Consider the following 21,997-nt stretch of genomic DNA (forward strand, 5'->3'; position numbering starts at 1 on the left):
CATTTCTGTATTTCATGATCTATTTCCATCGCGCACAGTGTAACTCCGTCTTTCTTGTGTCGTCGCCGAGCCTGGAGAGGAACAAGCCGGGTTCTTCCCCGCCAATGATGAAAAACAGACAGGAAACTTTTGGTGGCATGATTGCTGACTGAATTAACACACAGCTGGGAATAGCAATGTAGCGCCAGTGTTTGGCTTTATCTCCCCTGTGTCCGCTGTCTAGTTTTCACATCGTATTTTCCCATTAGAATTTAAAAAAGGCTGCCGTATTCCAATGGACTTTAGCTATGTGTTGTCAGATCTTTCTGTCTGAAGCGTCTTGAGGGATGCTGGTCCGTCTTCGCCGCCTAATAAGAGGAATCCCATTTCTGCCAGTTCTGTTTGTGTTACGGCCGATATTTAAATGATACTAACATTGGGACGCACCTGGGGTCTATGATCCTCAGTGGTGTTTCTCCTGCACCAATACTATTGATTCCAAAGTGATAAATTCAACGCTGATGTCGCAGTTGAAGTCAGTAGCATCTCACCGCGTCATGCCCAAACCCGCTGGCTTGTTTTTGTCCTGATCATTTTCAATGTCACATCCTCCCCCCACTCACGCATTGGTGTAAACACATCATCAGCACCCCCCACCTCCCCACAACCTTCTGATCAGTCTGTTGTCAGAACCCCATCACACTTACAGTGCGCACGCACTCACACAGACTGGCGTACAAAGAGTCAGAGAAACAGTCTCTGCCCTCCCCCAGTGCTGCATGTCAGAGGGCATGAGCTTGTCCAGCTTGCCATGCCGCCTCAAAGCACTCTGGGTAATTGCTCAGCTAGCAGGTCTGGGATCAGCTGCAGTTTGCTCATAGAATATTGTGCAGCGGCGTGATTGGACGCCATGTAGAGGGAACAGAAGGGGGCCTCTGGCTGCCATCCAGTGCATCGATTCACACGCACACACACACACACACATATACACACCACACACCCAGACATGCTTCAATGCATACATTACTGTAAACTGTTTTTTGAAAAAGCAGACTTTACTGTATGAGTTGTGCACTTGCCCCCTGTCCCCATCACACACACACACACACACACACAACAGCAGCATGTGTCCTCAGATGGATAAGAGAAGGAGGCGTGGGAAAAAATCCACAGGGTAAACCCAAACCTTGAACGCACACACACACACACACACACCCAGTCTGCCCATCTGCCTACACAGATCTGCCTCTCATGGCCACTGTACACACACACATACACACACACTTGTACACTGCAACCCCCTGGGTGACCTGTAGGACCCTGGCAACCTCTGACCTTTCCTTAAAGATTGAGAGCGTGCATCTGAGTGGAAGGAACAAGTCCAAGTGTGAGAGGTCTGCATCTGGTCATTATTTTCTTGAGCCATCCGAACACCCATGTTTGTCTTCCTATCTTAGTGAGGACCGTCACTGACTTTCCCCAGCAAACTTACCCTGTACTCTTAACTTAACTGAAACACAATTACAATAACCTCACTATATTGTAGTTTTAACCCTCAAAATGAGGCTTAACATAGTGAGGACCAGCCGAAACGTCCTCACTCTGCGCGATTGCTTTAAGCTGCCTGCGTCTCTTTCTCACGTTAGCAGACATGCATGTGTGCACACGGAGCAGCGCCAACACAAAAGGGGAGGAGGGTCACGAGTGCTAACGTTGTTCGCCCGCTGAGGTTAATAAAAATCCTCATTTCCTCACGTCTCCTCGGGATTAAATAACGTGTTTGCATTAGACGTCATCGCCCTGCGATGCTCCTCCTCTCGCAGAGTTTGCCTTGAGTCTAATTGTAGATGACAGTGTGTGTGCGTGTGAGAGTCTCTGAGGGGGTAGGGAGAGAAAAGATGGCCATCAAAGGTTATAGAGAAAAATAAAGGGAGTGGGACATCCATGGAGACACGGGCGGACAATTGCGCTCTTTCATTCGGATGAGACTCTGACTGATCTGAAGCAGAGCGGACTGAAAATACCTTGATATAGACAGTTACCGATTGATATTGAAACAAAAAATGATTTTGCATGTTTTGTAATAAAAAAAAAAAAAGCAGTTTCAAGGTTCAAATGGATGCTAATTGACCTTTTCTAAGAGAAATCACTGCAGCTACTTTCACTCCCTCAGAGGCAACTTCCTGTTGAGATGAACTGTTGATGCTGACTCTCGTACCTTACCTTATTTATCTTAACACGTGGTGGGGTATAATTCATGAGCGGCGTGATGTCACTGGCTGATACAAAAGATTAATCTACAATATCGGTAAATAATTCAGGGCCGATAAGTGCCGCTTTAATCAACGATAACATTGAAACGCTCTTTACACATGAATGTATAATTCACCATGTTTGCCCGACATTTGCTCTCCCGCTTAATAAGCTCTCCCAAAACGTATCATTTGAAAAGAATTCTCCAGGCCTGAGCTAATATTTCTGCATGATTCAGCCTCCTACGGATTTGAGCAATGGAAAGGCGTTTTGGCTGTGAGGGAATTCCCTAATCTTTAAAAAGTAAAGGCTGCATGCATACATTCATGCAGCCTCTTAGCTTTGCATATTGGTATTTTCATACTATCAGCGGTGCTCACGAGTCCTCCGACACTTGTTATGAGTTTATGTATTCCTTCTAGTGAGCCGGGCTGCCTGCTGGCGAGAGAACAGGAGCATATGAATGAGAGTCTGTTTGAGTTTGTATCCGTTTTAACGGCTCCGGGTGCGTGTGTGTGTGGGTTTCCGTAAGTGTGTGAGCATGCGTGTGTGCGCGTCCTCTCTCAGGGATGGCCGCTAATAGCTTGCCTCGGGCAACAATTTAACTCAGCCTAACAAGGTTCTCCCCAAAGTGGCCCCAGGGGCATCTCTAACAGAGGCAAATTGATCACAAAGACGGGCTGCGATCCGGGGCTCAACTGGGCCCGTTCTGCTCCTCACCTGCTCAGAATCCTTTAAGAACATCTGATTCAGAGTTCTCTTTCGCAAGTGACGAGACCTGGCGTCACCTCCGTGTCCCCAGCTGAACACGCGGGCCGGGTTGAGAGAGGTGACTCAGATTCGGCAGGAAAGGGGCGATTCAGAAGACCTGATAAGAGTCTCTTTAATGGGATTACAAGTGCTAAAACAGGCTCGTCCTTGTCATTAAGAAAAGATGGAATGGGCTTCGTCTCCTCGCCGGCTTTTATGTCATTCTCTGTGCGACACATTAACTCGGGCAGACCACAGTATGGATCGGAGCGGCCGGCAACATGGGCAGGAATGTTACACTGACACACCTTCGGGGATGTGGACTAATCTGCTTGCGGCGTTAACTGAAATCTACTCAATGGTTTGTGAGCTTGGACTTTGGAATCACTGGAGCAGGTCTGCTAGTGTTTCGAGCTGTTAATCTGAGGACGGTGGTTGTCTACAGAGGAGTGTGGCTTCTGAGCACTTTTTGCTGAAGATGAACTTTTCACACGACGTGACACCACTGATTCGAAAGTTACATGACAGACCGACATTTTTAGATAAAGGTTGGTTAGCCACCTCAAACCGAAAAATATAGTTCCGCTCAGCCTTCATCGCTGCTGGTATATTAGCTCCCCAATTTCCCCGTAGTTTAATGTGAATGCTGAGCATCACCGTACCTCCATTGAGACACGATGCCTTCATGGATCAGTGGAACTGCCAAGACAGAAGAAGCCGTCAGAGGACTTGATGACTTGAAGGCAGATTTAGAGTTTAGGGAGTGGTTGAGGCTGAAATCCCTCCCGGCAGAGATAAAGTGTAGACACAAACCAAGCGTGCGGCAGAGCCCACGCTTTGTGTGCATAAAGATTAAAGAAGCAAGACTGAAGAGTGAAAAAAGGGAATGGGTTTGCTGAGACACCCCCAGACAGTCACAAAAGGATAAAACCAACACTGTGAGTCCGGCTCTCGCTAAGCAAACACCAGCCATGATCGCAGCTCAGTGCGTCTGAATGACCGAAACCCGGGCCACACACTAGAGAGGAGGTTTGTTTTTTTGTTTTCTTTCGGTGACACTCTAAAGAACCGGCGTGCAGGACACGGAGAGCAGACTGAGGGGACTCGTGCGGGAGCAGTCCTGAAAGTGAGGTTGTGTGTGTTGCAAGTGTAGCAGTGAGGAGGGCTGCTCGCTCGGATTAACAGCGTGGCCTGCATGGGCTCGCCGTAATCTCTCCTCTCCACTTATGTAACACAAGGCCATTAGTCAGCACAAACACACAAGAAACAACACAATGAACAACCCAGAGCGCACACTTCCAATCGAAATCCCTAAAAGCAGGAGCGAGTTTACCGTGTTTTCCCTGCCCTGATGTTTAATGTTGCCGAAAAGTGAAGAGAAGGGTCGAATAATAATGAATAAAACCAGATATGGCATGGCCTGAAATAGTCTCATGAGTGAGGCGTTTCAGGAGGACAGAGATATGGAGCCGAATTGTTGCTTCAAATGAACATGACATCATATTCAGGAAGAAGCTTCAGTTGTTTAGTTAAAAGAATAATATTTGTGAAAGTACTCTGTTTCGTCTCGCTCAACCTGTTTACTAGTCTGACGGCTGCTGGTTCAATTCCCTGCAACGTAAAATGCTTCATGCTCAGGTGTTGCTGTGTTTCAAATAACGGTCATGATTCTTACATTTGAAGTCGCCATACAGTATGTCCCTGATAAAGTTCTAATTTAAATGTATTATTTTCACTTTGATGTCAACTTCTGAAGTGCACTTATTATATAAAGTAGTCTTATATACCTATACATTCAGTCGATGTCAGCCATAATGATAATTGAAATTGTAAAGCTGCACTTGTAGGTTCAGAAGCATTTAAAAATTCTGCGAACCTGTTGACAACAAATGGAATTTCCGTCATAAAAGAGTGATGAAATTTAACACCTGACCCACGGAGCACTTGGTTAAATGGAAAACAACGGTGTCATTTTCCTTCCTGTTAATTCAGTCAAACTTGTTTTAGTCGCCAAAAACAAATCAGAAACTGAAAGGGGTTTGAGTTTCAAACTGAAGATGGAACAGCAGTTGAAAGAATTCCATTTCAGTCACTTTTTTATCAGTCAGGATTTTTTTTTCCAGTTTTATTTATCCGTGGCCGGCGCAGTAATGGGCCACAGATTTATCTAAAGCGACTGCTTTCACTGGCTTTGACTAAACATTGATTTGGGAAGCTTTAAAATCGGGCAAATCAATGTGCACACAAGCCGCCGACGCAAAGCAGGATGGGACTAATTCTGTTGGCTGGAGGCCATGGAGCAGCTCTGGAGCTGAGAGGGTTGATTCCACTGTAGATGCTGGGATGCAGCATCACTCTGCTGCTGCTGCTGCTGTTGAGCCACTTCCTTCCTCCGCTGTCATCACACTCTCTCTCTCTCTCTCTCTCTTTCTCCTCCCTCACTGAAGGAGCGTGGGAGTTTGTGATTGACACATATCGCAAACAGAGGAGATCAAATGGCGCTCTGACCACCCTCCACCCTCCACGCCTCCTTCTCCCGCTGAACTCCCTGACCTGTCTGACCCCGGTGATACGGGGTGGGTGTCAAAACTTGTCGGCTTACCACCAATACAAACAAGCACTCGCACTAATGAGGGGGGCCTTCAAATAATCTTTAACCAGCGTGTACAACACTTTAGATTATGTTTTGTTGTATGTTTTGGCCATTTTATATGATGCTTCAGTTTCAGATGATAACTTTAGTGAAGTGTTAGTTTAAAGTTTGATTCAAAATGTCCCCAGACACAAAGCAAAAATCACATCATTAAATACTAATATATATATATATATTTACTGTAGAATATTTCAAGTTTGTTTTATATATTATTTCAATGGATTTCTCAATTCATCTTTCTAATGTGCCAAACATTTTTTTTTTTATTAAAAGGTCTTAATTTGACAGTTTAAATAATATAGCAGTGTCATTTTTATCCCTAAAAGAACCTCATCTTTTCACTGTATGATTCATTGACAACTTGTTTTACTTCTTATAAATGAGCCGCATCATTTCTCTCAGACGAAACGGTGGGTTTCGGGGCGATCAGCTTCATGGATGAACATTTTCTCACAACATAACACGGGAAGCAGAGGGAAGCTTGCTCTTTTATTGGCCGACGAGACCCTGCTGATCATCCTGTTGTCATCCTGCGCCGGGGCGCTGGGGTGACATCATCTGGGGTCAGAACTTATGGAGTTTTGGCTATTGTTAAATGATAATTACCACAGCTCATGAGGGGCCTCTATTTTTTATAACCTTGTGGTGGTGAGCACATTTCTCTGTAAGGCCAGCCCAGACTCCACTCACACACACTCACACACACACACACACACAGGTTGAGAGTGGGGGGCGCGCGGCCCACTCTGATTTAATTCTATCTGACAAAACCCTTTGGGGCGTGCAGAGCGAAAGAGGAAGATGGAAAGAGAGGGAGAGAGAGAGAGAGAGAGGAGAGACGCTGCAGGGGCCTCTTCTGCCCACCACGGCTGTAAAGTGGGAGCTTTCCAATGCACCCCAAAGCCTCTCGTGCACTAAAGTGGTCGCCATGCCCCTTAAAACGGAGTGAAAATACAAGGCGCATGACTGAGAAGTTTGGTGCGGAATAAGAGAGCAGGAGAACCAGAGGTGGTGTGTCTCTGCAGCCTGAAGTTTCATGGCCTGAAGCTGAGGAAGACCATGACATTTCAGCTGCAGACCGTGATGAACATTTACCATAATGTCACAAGTGAACAACAGAATATTAACGAAAAGCGGAATTACAAGTGAATGTGAGCTGCAGAGAAGGGTGAATATTTAAATGTCATAATTCGCTTCTGTAGTTATGGGATTTTTTAAATCAACTTGGTACTGAAAGTTGCTGAATTGTGATGCCTCATGTGTGCCAGACCACATCTTCTGAGGGTTCAAGATCATCCAGTAGAGCAAGTGTTGCAACTTTGCGTCAGAGATAATTGTCCAAAAACCCAATCCACAAACAGCAGGCGTGATTTCTGAGCACATTATTAAACCCCGGGGAACAATAACACAGACATAAGCAGTGGTTTGTGTGACCTTATATCTATGTGTGTGAGACGCCATTGACGTTGAATTTCAACACTTAGAGGTAGAAAAACTTAAAGTCAAGTTAAATCCTGCGGAATTATGACTTAATATTAGAAGAGGCTCAGATATGAAAGTGGTGAAGCGGACGCTGAAACGCAATAAATCGGGTGTTTTGGAGTCAGAAGTGTCCGCTAGAAACTTGTAAAGGACAGATTTGTCTTGATGGAGAAAGTCGGTGCAGTGTGGTGGTCTCACCTCGCATGGTGGTGAGGGTCGCTTCCCGAAGCAGCAGTCATGAAGAAACAAACATAAACACTGAAATAACAGCGGCGCTCAGGATCCTCGCTCTTAAAAATGACAACCAAGAAAGTAGGGATGGTGCGCGGCGTCCACTGGCAGCGCGGCTCGGCGGCGTCTTTGCGCTAAAAGCATCCCAGGTCGGGGCGCGAGGAGGCGGGCTGAGGTGCGTCGGTGCGTCGGTGGTTGCGCTGCGCTCGTGTGCTCGCTTTTCTCATGACATCTGCGCTCTCACCTCTACGGGAGGGTTTCACTGTTTTCTGCCGGCTGAGGGAGGGAAGAGAGGCTTTACCCGCCGGCCCGGATTGGACTGGAGCACTTTCCGCTCCTCCCATTCTCCCGCTCTGCCTGCGCGCACGCACACACACACACACACACCACTCAACACTGACGCTCAGCACACTCCCAGGTTTTAATATGACATTCATCTGTTATCAGAAATAAAGAAAGAAAGGGGAAAATAACGCGCTGTGAAGTTTGCGCACGTATAAGACGAATAATAAAACTAGTCTGTATATATATATATATATATATATATATATATATATATATATATATATAATAGAATCCTGTACTTTGCTGATGATACTGTCTCAATCGAAATCTGCATTAATATTTGTATGAAATTGCAATAATATTATACACTCAAGATTGTGGCACTGAAGAACACTCACTCATCAATATACATATACAATAAAATTGTGTTTTTAATATTCCACAAACTTGTGGTGGAAAGAGTCTACTCAGAAGCATAACATGCAAAGCAAAGCAAAAGTGTAAATGTAATTGTTTAACAAATTAAATAATACATTCCAACATATATTGCAATGATATGGTTAAACACAATTTCATTTTTGCAAAACTAAAGAAATACACGTATAAAAACCTGAAATATTTCATGCTCTTTCAAACCAAGTGACATTAACATTGCTTTACAAGTTGAACGTTATCTTAAATGTTATCAGAACATTAATTGCACAAAAATCCCACTTACAAAAATATTTTTTTACACACAAAAATACCTTTTGCTGCTGATCACTGGTTGTACTTGGTTTGATCTTCCAAATGTTAAACAGATAAAAGTACCATTATTGAAATGACATCATTCAGAGTAATGCTGTTCCTTCCCTCCACCACTGGATCTAAATTTAATGGACAGTAGTTCCACACTTGACCCACAAGTCTTACAAACGCCGGAACATACAAATGTACGTGTAAGTAAAAAAGATCTTATGTCACAGAAAGAAGAGCGGATCAGATGACTGGACCTGTCTCAAGTGTCTTTAGGATGGTTTTCAGGGTGGGGTCTCTTGCTTCCTCTCAGAAATATTGACCTGGAAAAGCAGTTTAGCCTGGACCACTGCATTGTACAAAGGCTGACCCAGTGAAGCTGCTGTTACAGGTGCTGAACAATCCGTGAGATTGTTTATTTTCCACAGAGCGTTGGTGATGTGGACCCAATGTAAATGTTGACCGTACCCTAGTCTGCCCCATCTCCACCTTGGATTTCGAGACCTTCCTCAACCAAGACCAAGGCCACCAAGAAATCTCCCCTCCCGGCTCCTAACACTTAGGCCTGGCACCTTAAAAGAAGCCGCTGAAGTTTTTCAGGAGCGTGATCTTCCACTCTTGGACAGTGTCAGACAGTCGAGAAATGTGGATGATGAGTGAAGGACGACTGGTCACATGGCGTTCAACTGTAGCTCCAGGAGTGGAGACATGATGTGTGTGTACTAACTGCTGAACCAATGAGTTTACACGTCCAGGTGACCATCCTGTCACTTGTCGTGAGTTGGGTTGATGGGAACCCGCAAACCAAGAAGCTTGTGTCGTGCTCAGGAAGCAATTATGGGGGAAAAAGGAAAACAAAGAACAGAGTTGGTGGATCAACCTTGGCACAACCAATCTGACTTTCTGCCAATTTCCCCGGACAAAACTACCACAGATGTACATGGCTTGTATCGCCCTGAGAGAGGGCCCCTCGCCCCTCCATCAACCCCACATCCAGTCCTCGGGGACCCTGCCACATACATGGAGACTGTCTCATCAAATATTCCCTTTAGAGTCGTTTCCAATAAAACACTATTGGAGTGACTTCAAGTACTATAGTGCAGCCACATGTAAGGTAGCGTCACACTTGCATAACCAGTATCGTACATGTCCGCTCCGTAAAAATTATACCGACTATTGCAAGACATTTTCTCTCTGAATATCAGTGTTTTCATTCTGCAATGGTTTCATTCCTCAATTTCCCAACCTGTTGTGGGCAAATTTAACTCTACAGCAGGAATCATTCCAAAACCTACGGCGACATGCAGAGACATGCACAGATAGACCCCCTGGTGGTGGCCATTTTTTTTCCTTCAATCTTGAATTGTCCTGGCAAAAATAGTTCCTCTCTCACTTGTTGTATTTTGCAATCTGACGGTGCATTTATCCTTTATTTATCCGACCTGCACCGCAACACTCACAAGCCTGTGCTGTGGCCCCGCCCACTCCTCCTCAAGTGGCGGTCCAGCGGCTCCTCCGACCTGCTGCAACAGATAGGTAAACACAGTGTTTGAGCGACCCCCTTCACACGGAGTATTAATATATTTTTTAGGATACTTTGGACTGTTGTTAAAAAAAACACATGAAATGGCCTTTTGTTTGGTATTAGCTCACAATAAAATACATTCAATCTGAAGGACCTTGCGTTTTCCCGGGACATGCAACATTTTTATACACACATGGTAGTTGCATATTTCAACAACAACAATATATTTTTTTGCACGGGGTGCACATTCCCCTGTTGGAGCGCCAACCCTCCAAAATGTGCATATTTCTCTCCATATGCAATCTGGACGAGACACTTTTTTTGGAGACCATTTTGCGCAAACAAAGTCTTCCGATACACGAGGGAGACATTCATACTGTTAAACATCTCTGGTGCATCCCAAAAATACCATCCGTCGCTGTCAGCAGAAGAGGATTAATACCGTTGGTAGACTGAAACACATTTGAAGTACATATTACTAGGTTCTGCTGGGGAGTGGGCCGACAGTTTACAAATGTTTATTGGTTCATATTTGAATGTACCGTGTGGGTATTTAAAAGGCAGAATAGCGGTAACTTGACGACGCCCAGTCAGATGTAAAGAGAAGAAAAGGTGATATGAGACAGATGAAGTCATGAATGTGCAGAAATGAGAGTCTTTCTCTGCGCTGCTGAAAGGAGTCATGGCTGTCACACGCGGTTAGCGTCGCGGGCGTCGCTCAAGCGTCTGTCATTAGAGCTTTTCTAAGGCTCAACGCTGTGGTTCGGTCGGAGGTAGCGGGGAGGCAGGTGTGTGTGAGAGCCACTTTCACCCGCGGTCTCTTTAGCCTCTTTAGCTTTGGCCCAGGGAGGAAGAGAGGCAGCGAGGGAAACTGCCCCGAGCACATCTCCACTGACCTACATTTTATCTGTCGCTTTTTTCCACTCCTCCCTTGTTCATCTCTTATTTCTCCTGTACCAACATCCCCGTAATTGTGATGTAATGACTAAAGCAAGCGTGATAAAATCCCAGACTGGTCAGCATGAAGCGCCTCTTGGAGACAGGCAGGCAGGGACAATGCAGGCGAGACAGTGAAAGACTGGCATGAGGCGAAGAGAAGGAAGGGTCACGTCAATAGTTTAGTGTGCCTTCATCCTGCTTTCTGCTTTGCTTGAGTCAAAGATTTTAGCAACATTTTTCAATTTCACCTTCTAATGCATTGGTCTTTACTGGAGTGAAACATTTTTCAATCATTCTTACCCAAGTTTTTTTTGGTTTTTGCTGTGAATAATGACTGGATTTCACCCCTTTATTGTGCACTCACGTTGCAGTGGCATTAGTTTTGTCATCCAGTTGTCAAGATGTGTTTTTATGGTGCATTTTTGTTAGGTAAATAATAATAATGAAACAGTATTTATGATTTAATACAAGTAATTTTCTGATCTTTAATAAAATGGTGTTTGAATTTTCTTCCAGCGCCAACATGTCGACCAATATTTCACTCAATATCACACTGGTGCAAGACGTTTGTGGGGCCTCAACAAACCAGACATACATGGAGAACAATGCCTCACTTTCAACACTGTCAAGCTAAGAAGCTGCAGAATATGGAAGCAGAGAAGACCACAACTTGATGGTGATCTAAAGAGTAGAACTAATGACAGTCGGAGCAATAACTCTGTCCATGCATTGAACCGAGCTTCTCACAGATCAGCAGCGACAGCAGAGAAGCCCAAACACTATCAAATATGTACACATTGGGTAAGAATAGCGAACATGACAAACATGGTGTATTAGATGAGACACTTGGGAGCAGCTTAGTGCTCCATATGGTGGAGGGAGGGAGCAGGAGAAGCCGAGGAGGCCATGCCCGAGGGAGGATGATGGAGGGAGCAGAGCAGCGCTCCACACAGGGAAGCTGTTGCAGGTCCTTGGTCCTTCGTTTCTATTGGTTGACAGCGTTTGTCAGCATGACTTGCACCCGGAGACTCCTCTGATATTAGTGTGAAAACAGTGGTTACGCTGTAGATTATTGACTATTAATAAACAAATTCATTGATGTAATTCATGATGGTAACTTTGGATGTGAAATGTAGTCAGGCTTAACAAGCAGTAGTACTACGCACCATTAAGCTAATAAGTGTAACCACAACAGTTGAACAACCTTTTTTGTTGCAAGACAACCAGTGACAAGATGAATGACTTTGGTCTGAGAGATGGCGGCAGCTGTGCTCAGAAGATCGAGGACTAGTCAGACATGAGTCTAGCTTCACTGCCACCATAACCAAGACTCCTTTTGCTTGACCCATTCATGTCAAATATACTCTTTTTAGCTTCAACCCTGGCGGCAAACATTATCTGAACACACTTTGTTTTGTCATTGAATTGTATTTTTTTTAAATGTTTCCCCCCCATCTTGTCTGAAATACCTAAAAAAAAAAAAAATTCAATTCGATTTAAACAAGAAAAGTATAATTACAGATAATTACTCATAATACCTACAGCGTCACAACAGAGATGTTCCCTTCACTTCATTCCAGACACAATGGACTCGTTTGAACCCTGAAGCTATTTGCCTTCAGTAATGAAATCAGTGTCAAAACAGTCTTTCTGAAGGAACAAATGTGTCGATGGGTCACCTGACTCCGAAAAGCACTCAGGCCTGTGGAGAACCCACAAAGCAGTCATTATTTTTTATTTGACCCTGCCATGCTGAATCAGAGAGGTTAATATTCAAAGCATCTACAATGCAAATAAAGGTGAGCTGTGACACCACATTCCTAACTGGTTAATTTACTGCAGCAATTTCACACACCATTCAGTATGTTTTTATTCCCCACAAATGTGCTGTAAATTGTGTTTACCATTCCCAAGTTCCAATGAGGTTGTTGTGGTAATCGCACAATATTAATAACATTTAGGACGAAATCCACCATCGAACACTCCATCTACAAGCGGTGTGTGTGAAGCTGCCGATCTTTTGTGCTGACATAAAGGAACATAATCATCATTAATCTTCATCCTCCTGGAACAAGCTAAGTTGCATGCCCCAAACAGGAAATCCGTTGCAGTGGAAGTATGAACTGTTTTGGCTCTTTGAAAGAGACAAACAATTCAATCGATGAATCTCTCTGTGGGTATTTTAGCGTGAGAATGTTTTTTAGCACGTGGAAAACGCAATATTTGCCCTTTTTGGGCTGTTGAGATGTGACAGAAAAATAAAATAATCAGGAATCTCTGTACACAAACTTCAACTATTCTGGCTGAATGCTGTCACCACGTGCGGAAACACGAGCGAAAGTTAGAGAGAAGAGATCAAGCATCTTGCGTGAGACACACACCAGGGATGCGATCGTCTGCTACATAAATAAACCCCCCCCAAAAAAGCGGGGCACGTGGTCGCCCTGCTTCCTTAAAGGTTTATCCTTCAATCAGTGAGCGCTGCCCTTGAATCGACCACGAGGAAGTTAACTTATATATAATTAGTTTCCTCTTGAAAATAAGAAATTAGGCCACAGGTCTCCGAGGGATCTTCCTTTTCAATCTAACGCCGTGTCCCACACTGATTCTTATTTCCCCCTGAAACAAGCAGGTGCTTTTGTTGTACCATGAACCCAGTCTCTGCGCGTCGGTGCCGCGATGTTCTTGCTGTGTATTTAGGTGCCTTTGTTTTAAACAGGAGTCTCTGCCTTTGTGGCAGTGGAACACAAAGGTGCTCCTTTTCTGTCCTTCAGCCAAATATTTCATGTATATTGCTCCGGTGTAATTTGACATTGACACATTGACACGTGGAGTGGGGCGAGATCAGAGAGACTGAAAGAAGCCAAATGAGGGAGGGAGGGAGAGAAGGAGGGAGTGATTGGAAATACACTTGAGAAATTTGCCAAGAGATACCACAAGTGACATAGGCAATTTCTGTAGAAAAATTACTTCATCATAATTCCAATCCCAAAAAGAATTGAAAGGAAAGCCCTGAAGGAGGAGGGCCGAGTCACCTTGAGAGGCATTAGTGGAGGCGCACACACACACGCACCTACACACACACCTACACATGCATGGAGACTGTCATTACAGGGCAGAGCTGGGCCCCTGTGTTCTTACGCCACCATGATGTTTACCTGCCTGAAGAGCAGCGGCTCTACACCAGCGAAGCCTTCGGGCTTTTTCGTCATTGAAAGAGGTTGTGGCGTTGTCAAGACTGCAGACTACTGGAAGAACATTCTGTCTGGGCTGGCTGTAAAACCCTTTCTAAATCTTTTTTTTAAAATATATTTTATTTATGTATTCTTATATTCAACAAACATACAAAGGGCACCAGGCCCAAAACAACAACAAAAAAATTAAATAACACAAAAATAAAACAAAATGAACCTAAGAATAAAATAAAAAGCAGCCAGATAGAACATTCAGTTCGCAGATGAAAAGTTCAAGGAAGGGTCAGTTTGTCCTTTATGTTCAGAAAATGTCAGTTTTGCAGAATCTATGAGTCTCTTTTAATGTTCTTGAGAAATGGATCCCAGGTCAGATGATATTTTTCCATATTGCCAGCTACAGAGAAACTGATCAGAAAAAGGCCTGAAGCCATGTCGATCATCCAGATGTTATAGGATGGAGTTGAAACTGACTTCCAGTCCCGCAAGATGACTCTATTGGCTACACTTCAAAATCATTTTTACTGAATTTTCCCAACAAACTTTTCACCTTCCTATTTCAAAAATGGTCATCTGGCCCTCTATAGAAGGGAGAGCAGCCAGTAATAGAGTGCGGAACACATCAACAAATGTTTGTTGATGATAAAATAAACAGCAATAACCACACAGCTCAGATAAATAAATAAATTGACCAACTAGATAAAGGTATGTGATATAAAGAAAAAGCAAGATCATGTAGGAGCGGCTCAACTGGCGACCAGTCAAACCCCACTGAAATCCTTTTCTTTCTCCAGCAGTTGCAGGGTCGGTCCTCAAACCCTTCCTAATAAAAATTTATAAATTAATTCAAACCCTGTTATTTCTACCCCTTATACATTTAAATATGTAGCTCAAGGTGAGCTATAGTTAAAAATAAGGCAAAACAGTTTACAATAGAATGGAAAAGGAAGTGGAAAATGAGATACGCAACACCTGGGAGAAGAAAAAGCCTGATGGACGAACCCCTGTGCGGAAGTCAGTGCTGAGACGTGCGACCCTGAATGGTGACAGGATCACATAGTCTGCAGTCTGACGCCACCACTTTTTTTTTTTTGAGAATTTCAGCAGAGCTTTTGTGGTCTATCTCTAATTTCAGCTTGTTGTTTTAGAACTTAAGTTCAGTGTCATTTATCTATTTATATTCAGGTTTATTTATCTATTTTGTGCGTGTGTGTTTCTATTCTGTGTCATGGGTCAGTGAGTGTTGAACATAGACCAAATCTACCTCCCAGCTCTCTGCTATTACCAGCATCATTTAATCACAACTAAAAATAGAAAAGTCAGTCAAAAAAGACGCCATGTCTCCACCTCACGGTGCCAATCATCAGATTTTAATTGGATTTCTCTATTATCTGTTTTTTTCCTCCACACAAAGCCATTAAGATATTAAATCTAGCTTTACTTAGACACAGCCCCCGCCCCCCCGCGCTGCCTCTCTCGCCTCCTTCCTTTTAATATATACTTTTTTGGCTGGCGTATTGAACATGCCTGCTCGCCTGAGGCGCTTTCTCAAAATAATTTAGTCGTCGTTGATTTCTTCACGAGAGCGTAATAAACGCCGACGTCGAAATGGGGAGCAAATTGCAAACTGGGACTGTGAGGCGCTTTCATGTTCAAGGCTACTTGATAGTTATGTTGATTTTGCGAAGCGGTTGGTAATGATGGAACCCAACAGAGGATACGGCAACAGCTTTGCAAATCAGCATCTTCATTTGCTATTCACAGAAGGTTGGTGAAAGTTGCGCTGAGGAGATGCTGTTTGTCAGTTAGCTCAGCTGGCTTTCCTCTGCGTCACGGTTTGCTTGTTTTGACTGCGCGGACTCCTTGTCCTGTCAGAGAGCCGAACTCTCCACACTCAGACAAACATTTGGGAGGCTGGCGTATCCCATAATAAGTGCGTTTAAGTTATGTCCAAGTGTGTTAAGATGGAAGTCTAATCTACCTCCAACGCCAGACCTGGGCAAAGTGTGGCCCGAGGGCCACACGAGGCCCTTTGCCTGTGTTTTTGTGGCCCTCCTGAGGTGAGACAAAAACATTATATAACGGATAAAGTCGTAATTTTTCTGTCACTTCCGTTTTCGCCAGTGTTGGTTCAAGAGTAAGTACAACAGTTTTTGTTTCTTCTTTTTGCTTATCAATTCATATTTTCCGCAAACCTGGTTGAAAGAAAATTATACATATATATATATATATATATATTTTTTTTTTCTGCTCAGTTATTTGGCAGAATTCATCTCATGGTCTTGATATTATGTCTTGCTATTGTCTTTGCTAAAAAAAACAAACAATAAAATATATTTTCAAAAATTAAAATAAAAAATAAAGTGCAGCAAAAACTAATAAATAACATGAATTAAAAAAAAAAGTTAAAACATGTATTCTCATCAGACTTGAATTTCAAGCAATTTTGTGAGTCCCTCTCTGCAGGACTGTATCACTCTAATCCCTCCTGTCCAAACAAACAGATATATCTTTTATAACTTCCTCATCTGCTGTCACCGCCAGCCCTTGACCTGCCGATGATCTGTAGGTGTCCAGTGCGAGGGGGCTTTTGAAGAAGACCAATAACGGTGCCCTGGGGGACGCCACTCAGAGATCCTCTTACTGTCTGCAGCGCAGGGGCATCACTAAGCAGTATAATCTGAACGGAGGGGGGATGATTGTGTGTGTGTGTGTGTGTGCGTGCGATGATGATGATGATGATGATGATGATGGTGGTGTGGGGGGTGGTGGGTCCGGGCGGCATGTTTTTAACCCCTCCCTCATCTCCATCCCCTCTGCTTAATCTGGAGTCTAGCATGTGGATTAGTGGACAGTGCAGCACCACTGCTTGACAGAGCGCCGAGTTTCCTACAGAGTATATACGATTACGTCTTTAAGCAGTTTACATTCACAGCTCAGTGAGAATATTGGTGTGAGCACGTCGGCTAATGACGCTCGCCGCTATCCAAGCGCTAGCATCTTCTTCAGTAAAGAGGTGATAGAAGCAAAGTCTCACAGCGAATATAAATCGCAGTCGGACCGGAACAGGTGTTTTGCCGTTTCACTTTTTGTTGTTCCCGCGTCTCTCACCGCTGCACACACGAAGCCTCTTCATGCTAATGCGATCATCACCTTTAGCGTTGGCCGGATGATTTGACATCTCTCTTTGTTTGGACTGAGGTAAAATGAGTCTGTTAGTCTGTTAATCCACTGGGATTAAGAAACAACAAAAATCCCCCATGGAGTGTGAGTTAGTGTTGTGTGTGTGTGAGCTTGAGAGAGAGAGAGTGTGTGTGTGAGTGTGAGTGTGAGTGCGCTGCCCATCCATGAGTTTAGATTTCTGTGGATGAAAATTGAAAAACAAACGCACCGCAGGTTTGGTTTCGCTCATGTTGCTGATGCTGATGCTGAAGATGATGATGATGGCGCAGGAGGATAAGAATGGACGGCGAGGGAGGGGTGGACCATAGAAGAGTGTAGGGATTAGTTGATATTTCTCTGGCATTACGTACGCTTTGGCGAACATCTACTTAAGTCCTGCCTTATGCGCCGCTGTCTGGAACATACACACAAAAAGCCCTCTGTCCCATTCACACACACAAAGACTATTAGTACAGTCCAGCTCATCCTCTCAATGCACTGAAGAAAAGAGAGAAAAACATGTTAAGTCTTTGTCCTCTTCTGTCTGGGCTTATTCATTCTCCCATAGATGGAGGGAACAGTAATGGGAAACAGAGAAAGACGAAAAATTGGAAGGACGTACACGGTGATGACCGCTGAAGTTCGGGGGGGACGGAGTGCAGCAGGAGAGCTTCGCATCTCCAAGTCTGGCTGTCGTGTATTTCCACCACATGAGGTGATTCATGTAAAGCCAACAGGTTTTACCATTAAGGCTGCAACAATGAAAAGTGAGCACGCCGCCTTCATGGTGTTTGCTGCATGAACAAAGTTTATTTTGAGGTTTAAGTTGCTCTTATAGCTGCAGCTTGTATGGACCTCTAAAGCCACTAGCAAATCCAGGCAACAAATCCAACATGGCTTCATTTGTTTTTTTCAATCTCCAGTTTTACATACATCATTTCTGCTGAGATCAAATTCACTGTGTACTGTGCAGTCAGAGGCCTTTGTGTACTGTGCAGTCAGAGGCCTGGCTGCTTGTTCTTCTTGGTGTATGCGAAGTTGATTTGGTTCCTTTCGAGCTTTCCATCTTTGGATTGAAGTAAACATGACCTGTGATGAACTCTCATAACCACTGCAAGCTGAGTTCCACACTCCGATGATTCAGTTAGTTTAGAGGTGGACGGTTACATTTCCTGAGGGGCCGCAACGTATGTATGTAAAATATTGTATGTCATAAAATAAGGTCTTTATAATGTGATGGTAAAACTAGAAAAAAAATACTTGAAACAAACAATAGAAAGACCAGTGTAGAAGAAGAAGTAAGCAAAAACGTCTTAAAACAAAACATTTGGTAATTCTGAATATATGGTTTATTGTATTTCATTTTATTTTACTTTTGTTACTTTATTTTATTTTATTACATGTCTGTATGTACCAAAGCACTTTCGTAGTTGGTGGGATCCTTACTGACATTGGCAATAAAGCTATTTCTGATTCTGCAATATATCAATAAAAAAAACATAGTGCTGCAGTGTCCAGTTTCAAGCCAAAACAGAGTTTTGTTTTTGACCGACTGTATTATGGTCATCTTTATTTTTGGCAGTTTGCTTACATTTAACTTAAATGTCTCATCTATAATGCATTATAACTACATGTCATAAGACATCATTGTGAATTAATAAGGCTGTCATAGAAGATGTTATAAATGTTCATAATCATGTATGACAATTTCTAAAAGGTTGGTTCAGTAGTGTAGAGAAGGAGAAGAATTTGAAAGAATATTTCCAATAGTATTATATAGTGTGGTTAGGATAAGGGTTACGGTTATGGTTCAATGAAATCCTCAGCATATAATAAGTTTATAGACCTTGTCGTAAGTCACCATACATGATAACAAACATCTTTAACATCTTCTATGGAGCCTTTTGAATGCATTGTGATGTCTTATGAATTACTATTAATGCTTTATAGACGAGACCTTTGAGTGCAGTGCAGTTTTATGCAGTGTGAATTAAGCAAAGCGATATATATATAGCTACGTGTTACACAAACAAATGACTGTCTAAGCTATTCTGGTTAGATGTTATTCATCTCCCTTGCCACTATGAAAGAGCACAATGAAATATAGAATGACATATTAAGTCTAGTGAGTGGGTGTAACACAGTGTGATGAACCGTTCTCAGAAACCAGTATGTACAGAAGAACAGGGACGTGAGCCAAGGCCTGCAGTCAGTCACGTAGAAAGCAGGTGAAATAGTAAGCAGGAGCAGAACATTAAAACAAAAGGGCCCATGCTCCTTCTGCCTGTGACACTGCAGCGCCTATTAAAAGGTGATCAGAAGGTGAAGAAGCCCCGATTACATTTGAGATTTTTTTAAGACGATGAGGACAAACATCTGGAGGGCCTCAGTCCTGGATGAAACCAGCCGTGTTCAGGGGCTTGACACTGGTGTAAAGCCAGGTATGATCCAGAACTGAGTTCAAAAGTTCACCGCCGCGCCAGTCTACAGCAGGTTTCTTGATAGCACCACGTCTTCAGTGGACGCCGCGAATTTGGTTGACAATGAGACGTGTCTGCGATCTGCCTCCTGGGATCTTCTCCTGCTTCTGTACTTTGCATACTGTACTTGGCCGTCGCTCTGGTTGCTTTAGTGGCTGCCACTTCACATCTCTCCTCCTCTTCCATCCCTCCCCCCTTTTAACTCACTCTGAATTATCCATAGCTGCATCGCTCTCTAGCTTTCCCCTCCATCCCCCTCTCTGCTGCCCTCACGTTAGCCCACGCCGTCTCTTGTTCCGTCTCTTCCCAATCTCTCAATTTACTCTTTTACTTTATGGCAGGCTCTTTCACTCCCTGCATCTTCCTGCCCCCCATCCCTCGCTCTCCTCTTCCCCTCACTCTCGCTCTGTGTTTCTCACTTAGTGTAACTGTAGGATATAGGTCAGCAGGGCGGCTTGGCTGACTCGTGTCTAGACTCAGCCTCAGTCTTGGGGGCATGCAGTCGCACAGCGGAGCACATTGACCAGCGCACTCGCCGCAGCTCCATTGACTGACTCTGCTACGTCTGTGGAGGAGAAAGCCCCGGCGCAGGAGGGGACGGCTGAGGGGCTCCTGAGGAGGCTTGGCAGTGCACAAGGCTGGGCTTCACCTAAATGTGCCGTCGCTCCAAGTGGAGAGGCAGGAGAGTGAGGAAATGTCATTGGAAATGCCATTAGTGAGGAGGTGATATTTACAGATGCCACCACAGGCGTTAGCTGGGTTTGATCTGGGGACTGTCTTGGGATGCGGTCTACAGCCAGATTTTCTTCCTGGAAATCTTTTAATTCCAATTCCATCTTCTACTAAACCACCTCCCGTCCCACGACTACAATTTTGGCTTTGATCACCGGGCACCAAGAGGAACGTTTAAACATTCAAATAAATGACTTTTTTTTTTTATTCAACTCATTGTCTTTGAGCGTGTTCCTCTTACACAGAGATGTGGTCCGATAGCAGTGAATTTGGGATGTGGCCCATTGGAAAATTGATGTACTCCCTGAGTTTTAGTGCCTGAAGGGGGTGAGTAAAAGGGGGGTCGGCAGCTGTATGGCAGTGGGTGCTGCGGGGTCCAACATGCTGTGGGGAAGGGTAGATAGGGTGACGAGAGAGTGTGTGTGTGTGTGTGTTGAGCAATGATTCATTCACTGGATGCTCCGCCCCCTCAGTCCGCTACTTACTCTCCCATACTCCAGATGTGACCCCCCCACCCCCCAGTTCTCCCTGGATACGGATTCATTCCCCCCTCTCCCTCAGTCTCTCTCCTCCATCCACACTTCTGCTTGGTCACAGTCTGGTGTCGACATAACCAAACTCCATGTCTGACTCTGATCTTGTCATTTCTTACTTATCGTGATGAGTAAAGCGTTGTTTCATAGTCTGCCCGGTAACAGCCGTGCTGAAATATTGATAGGTGAATGGGATTAGCTGTGCGTTCGATGCGCGTCCGCACGTATGCGCTCTTCACTGTGCGAGAGAAAGGATGGAGTGGAGTGGGCCTCAGCTTTTTAGAAGATAAATCCAGTCTGTGATGTTGCTTCATGTTCCTTGACTCCCAGCCCATAAATAATGTGATGCCTACTGTCTGCCCGTCTGCCTCCACGCCGTCAGTTCTTCTGCCTTCACTTCTGCGTCCTCTGTTTACTCACACTCTTTCATTCACACTTCACGTTATATAGCGACTCGGAGTGAGTCAGTCAACCTCCTCATGTCACCGTTGTCTTCCTTTATCTTCACTTTCGTGGGTTAAAAGTAAAGTAAGAGGCTTCTTTTTTTTGCGCTAATGAGACAACCTGCTGGCAACTTGGGCTCCGGCTGACATGACAAATACATGAAGACAGGTTTATGAGGAGACCTGATGTATGTAGCAGGCAGGGTTTGAAACCGACCCTTGTATTTGTATTGCTTGAGATCATAATCACTGGAAACCTTGATAAGGTCATGGGTTTTTTTCGTCCATCTTTTTAAAAACTTTAGACCTGTTCACAGAACAGACAGCTAACAAACTGAATTAAAATCCTTTTGTTTCACTGAGCATCAAGTACATCTATCTATCTATCTATCTCTCTCTCTCTCTCTCTCTCTCTCTCTCTCTATATATATATATATATATATATATATATATATAAATGAAATCTATTGGTTGTTTCAGTCAGTCAAGTTTCTTTTGTTGTCTATCTTTTTAAAGACTTTTATTGAAGATGATCCACTGTATTGGGCTGTAATTCAGTCGTCCTGTGACGCTAAGTCAGTTAGCTAGTCATTGGCTAAGCTAACGTAGCTTGTGCACTGTAGA

The 21,997-nt window shown here is 44.0% G+C and overlaps 1 protein-coding gene across 1 annotated transcript in view; it reads right to left on the bottom strand.

Annotated features, from left to right (window-relative positions):
- Positions 1-7,621, bottom strand: part of rorb (RAR-related orphan receptor B) — an 18,568-nt gene extending 10,947 nt beyond the window's left edge. The window contains exon 1 of the mRNA XM_053869545.1: positions 7,316-7,621. Within this exon, the coding sequence (XP_053725520.1) occupies positions 7,316-7,322 (7 nt within the window). The 5' untranslated portion in view covers positions 7,323-7,621. The remainder of the gene's footprint in view (positions 1-7,315) is intronic.
- Between the last annotated feature and the right edge of the window lie 14,376 nt (positions 7,622-21,997).

Source organism: Synchiropus splendidus, chromosome 7 (genome assembly GCF_027744825.2).
Source record: "Synchiropus splendidus isolate RoL2022-P1 chromosome 7, RoL_Sspl_1.0, whole genome shotgun sequence".
Taxonomy (NCBI): Eukaryota; Metazoa; Chordata; class Actinopteri; order Syngnathiformes; family Callionymidae; genus Synchiropus; species Synchiropus splendidus.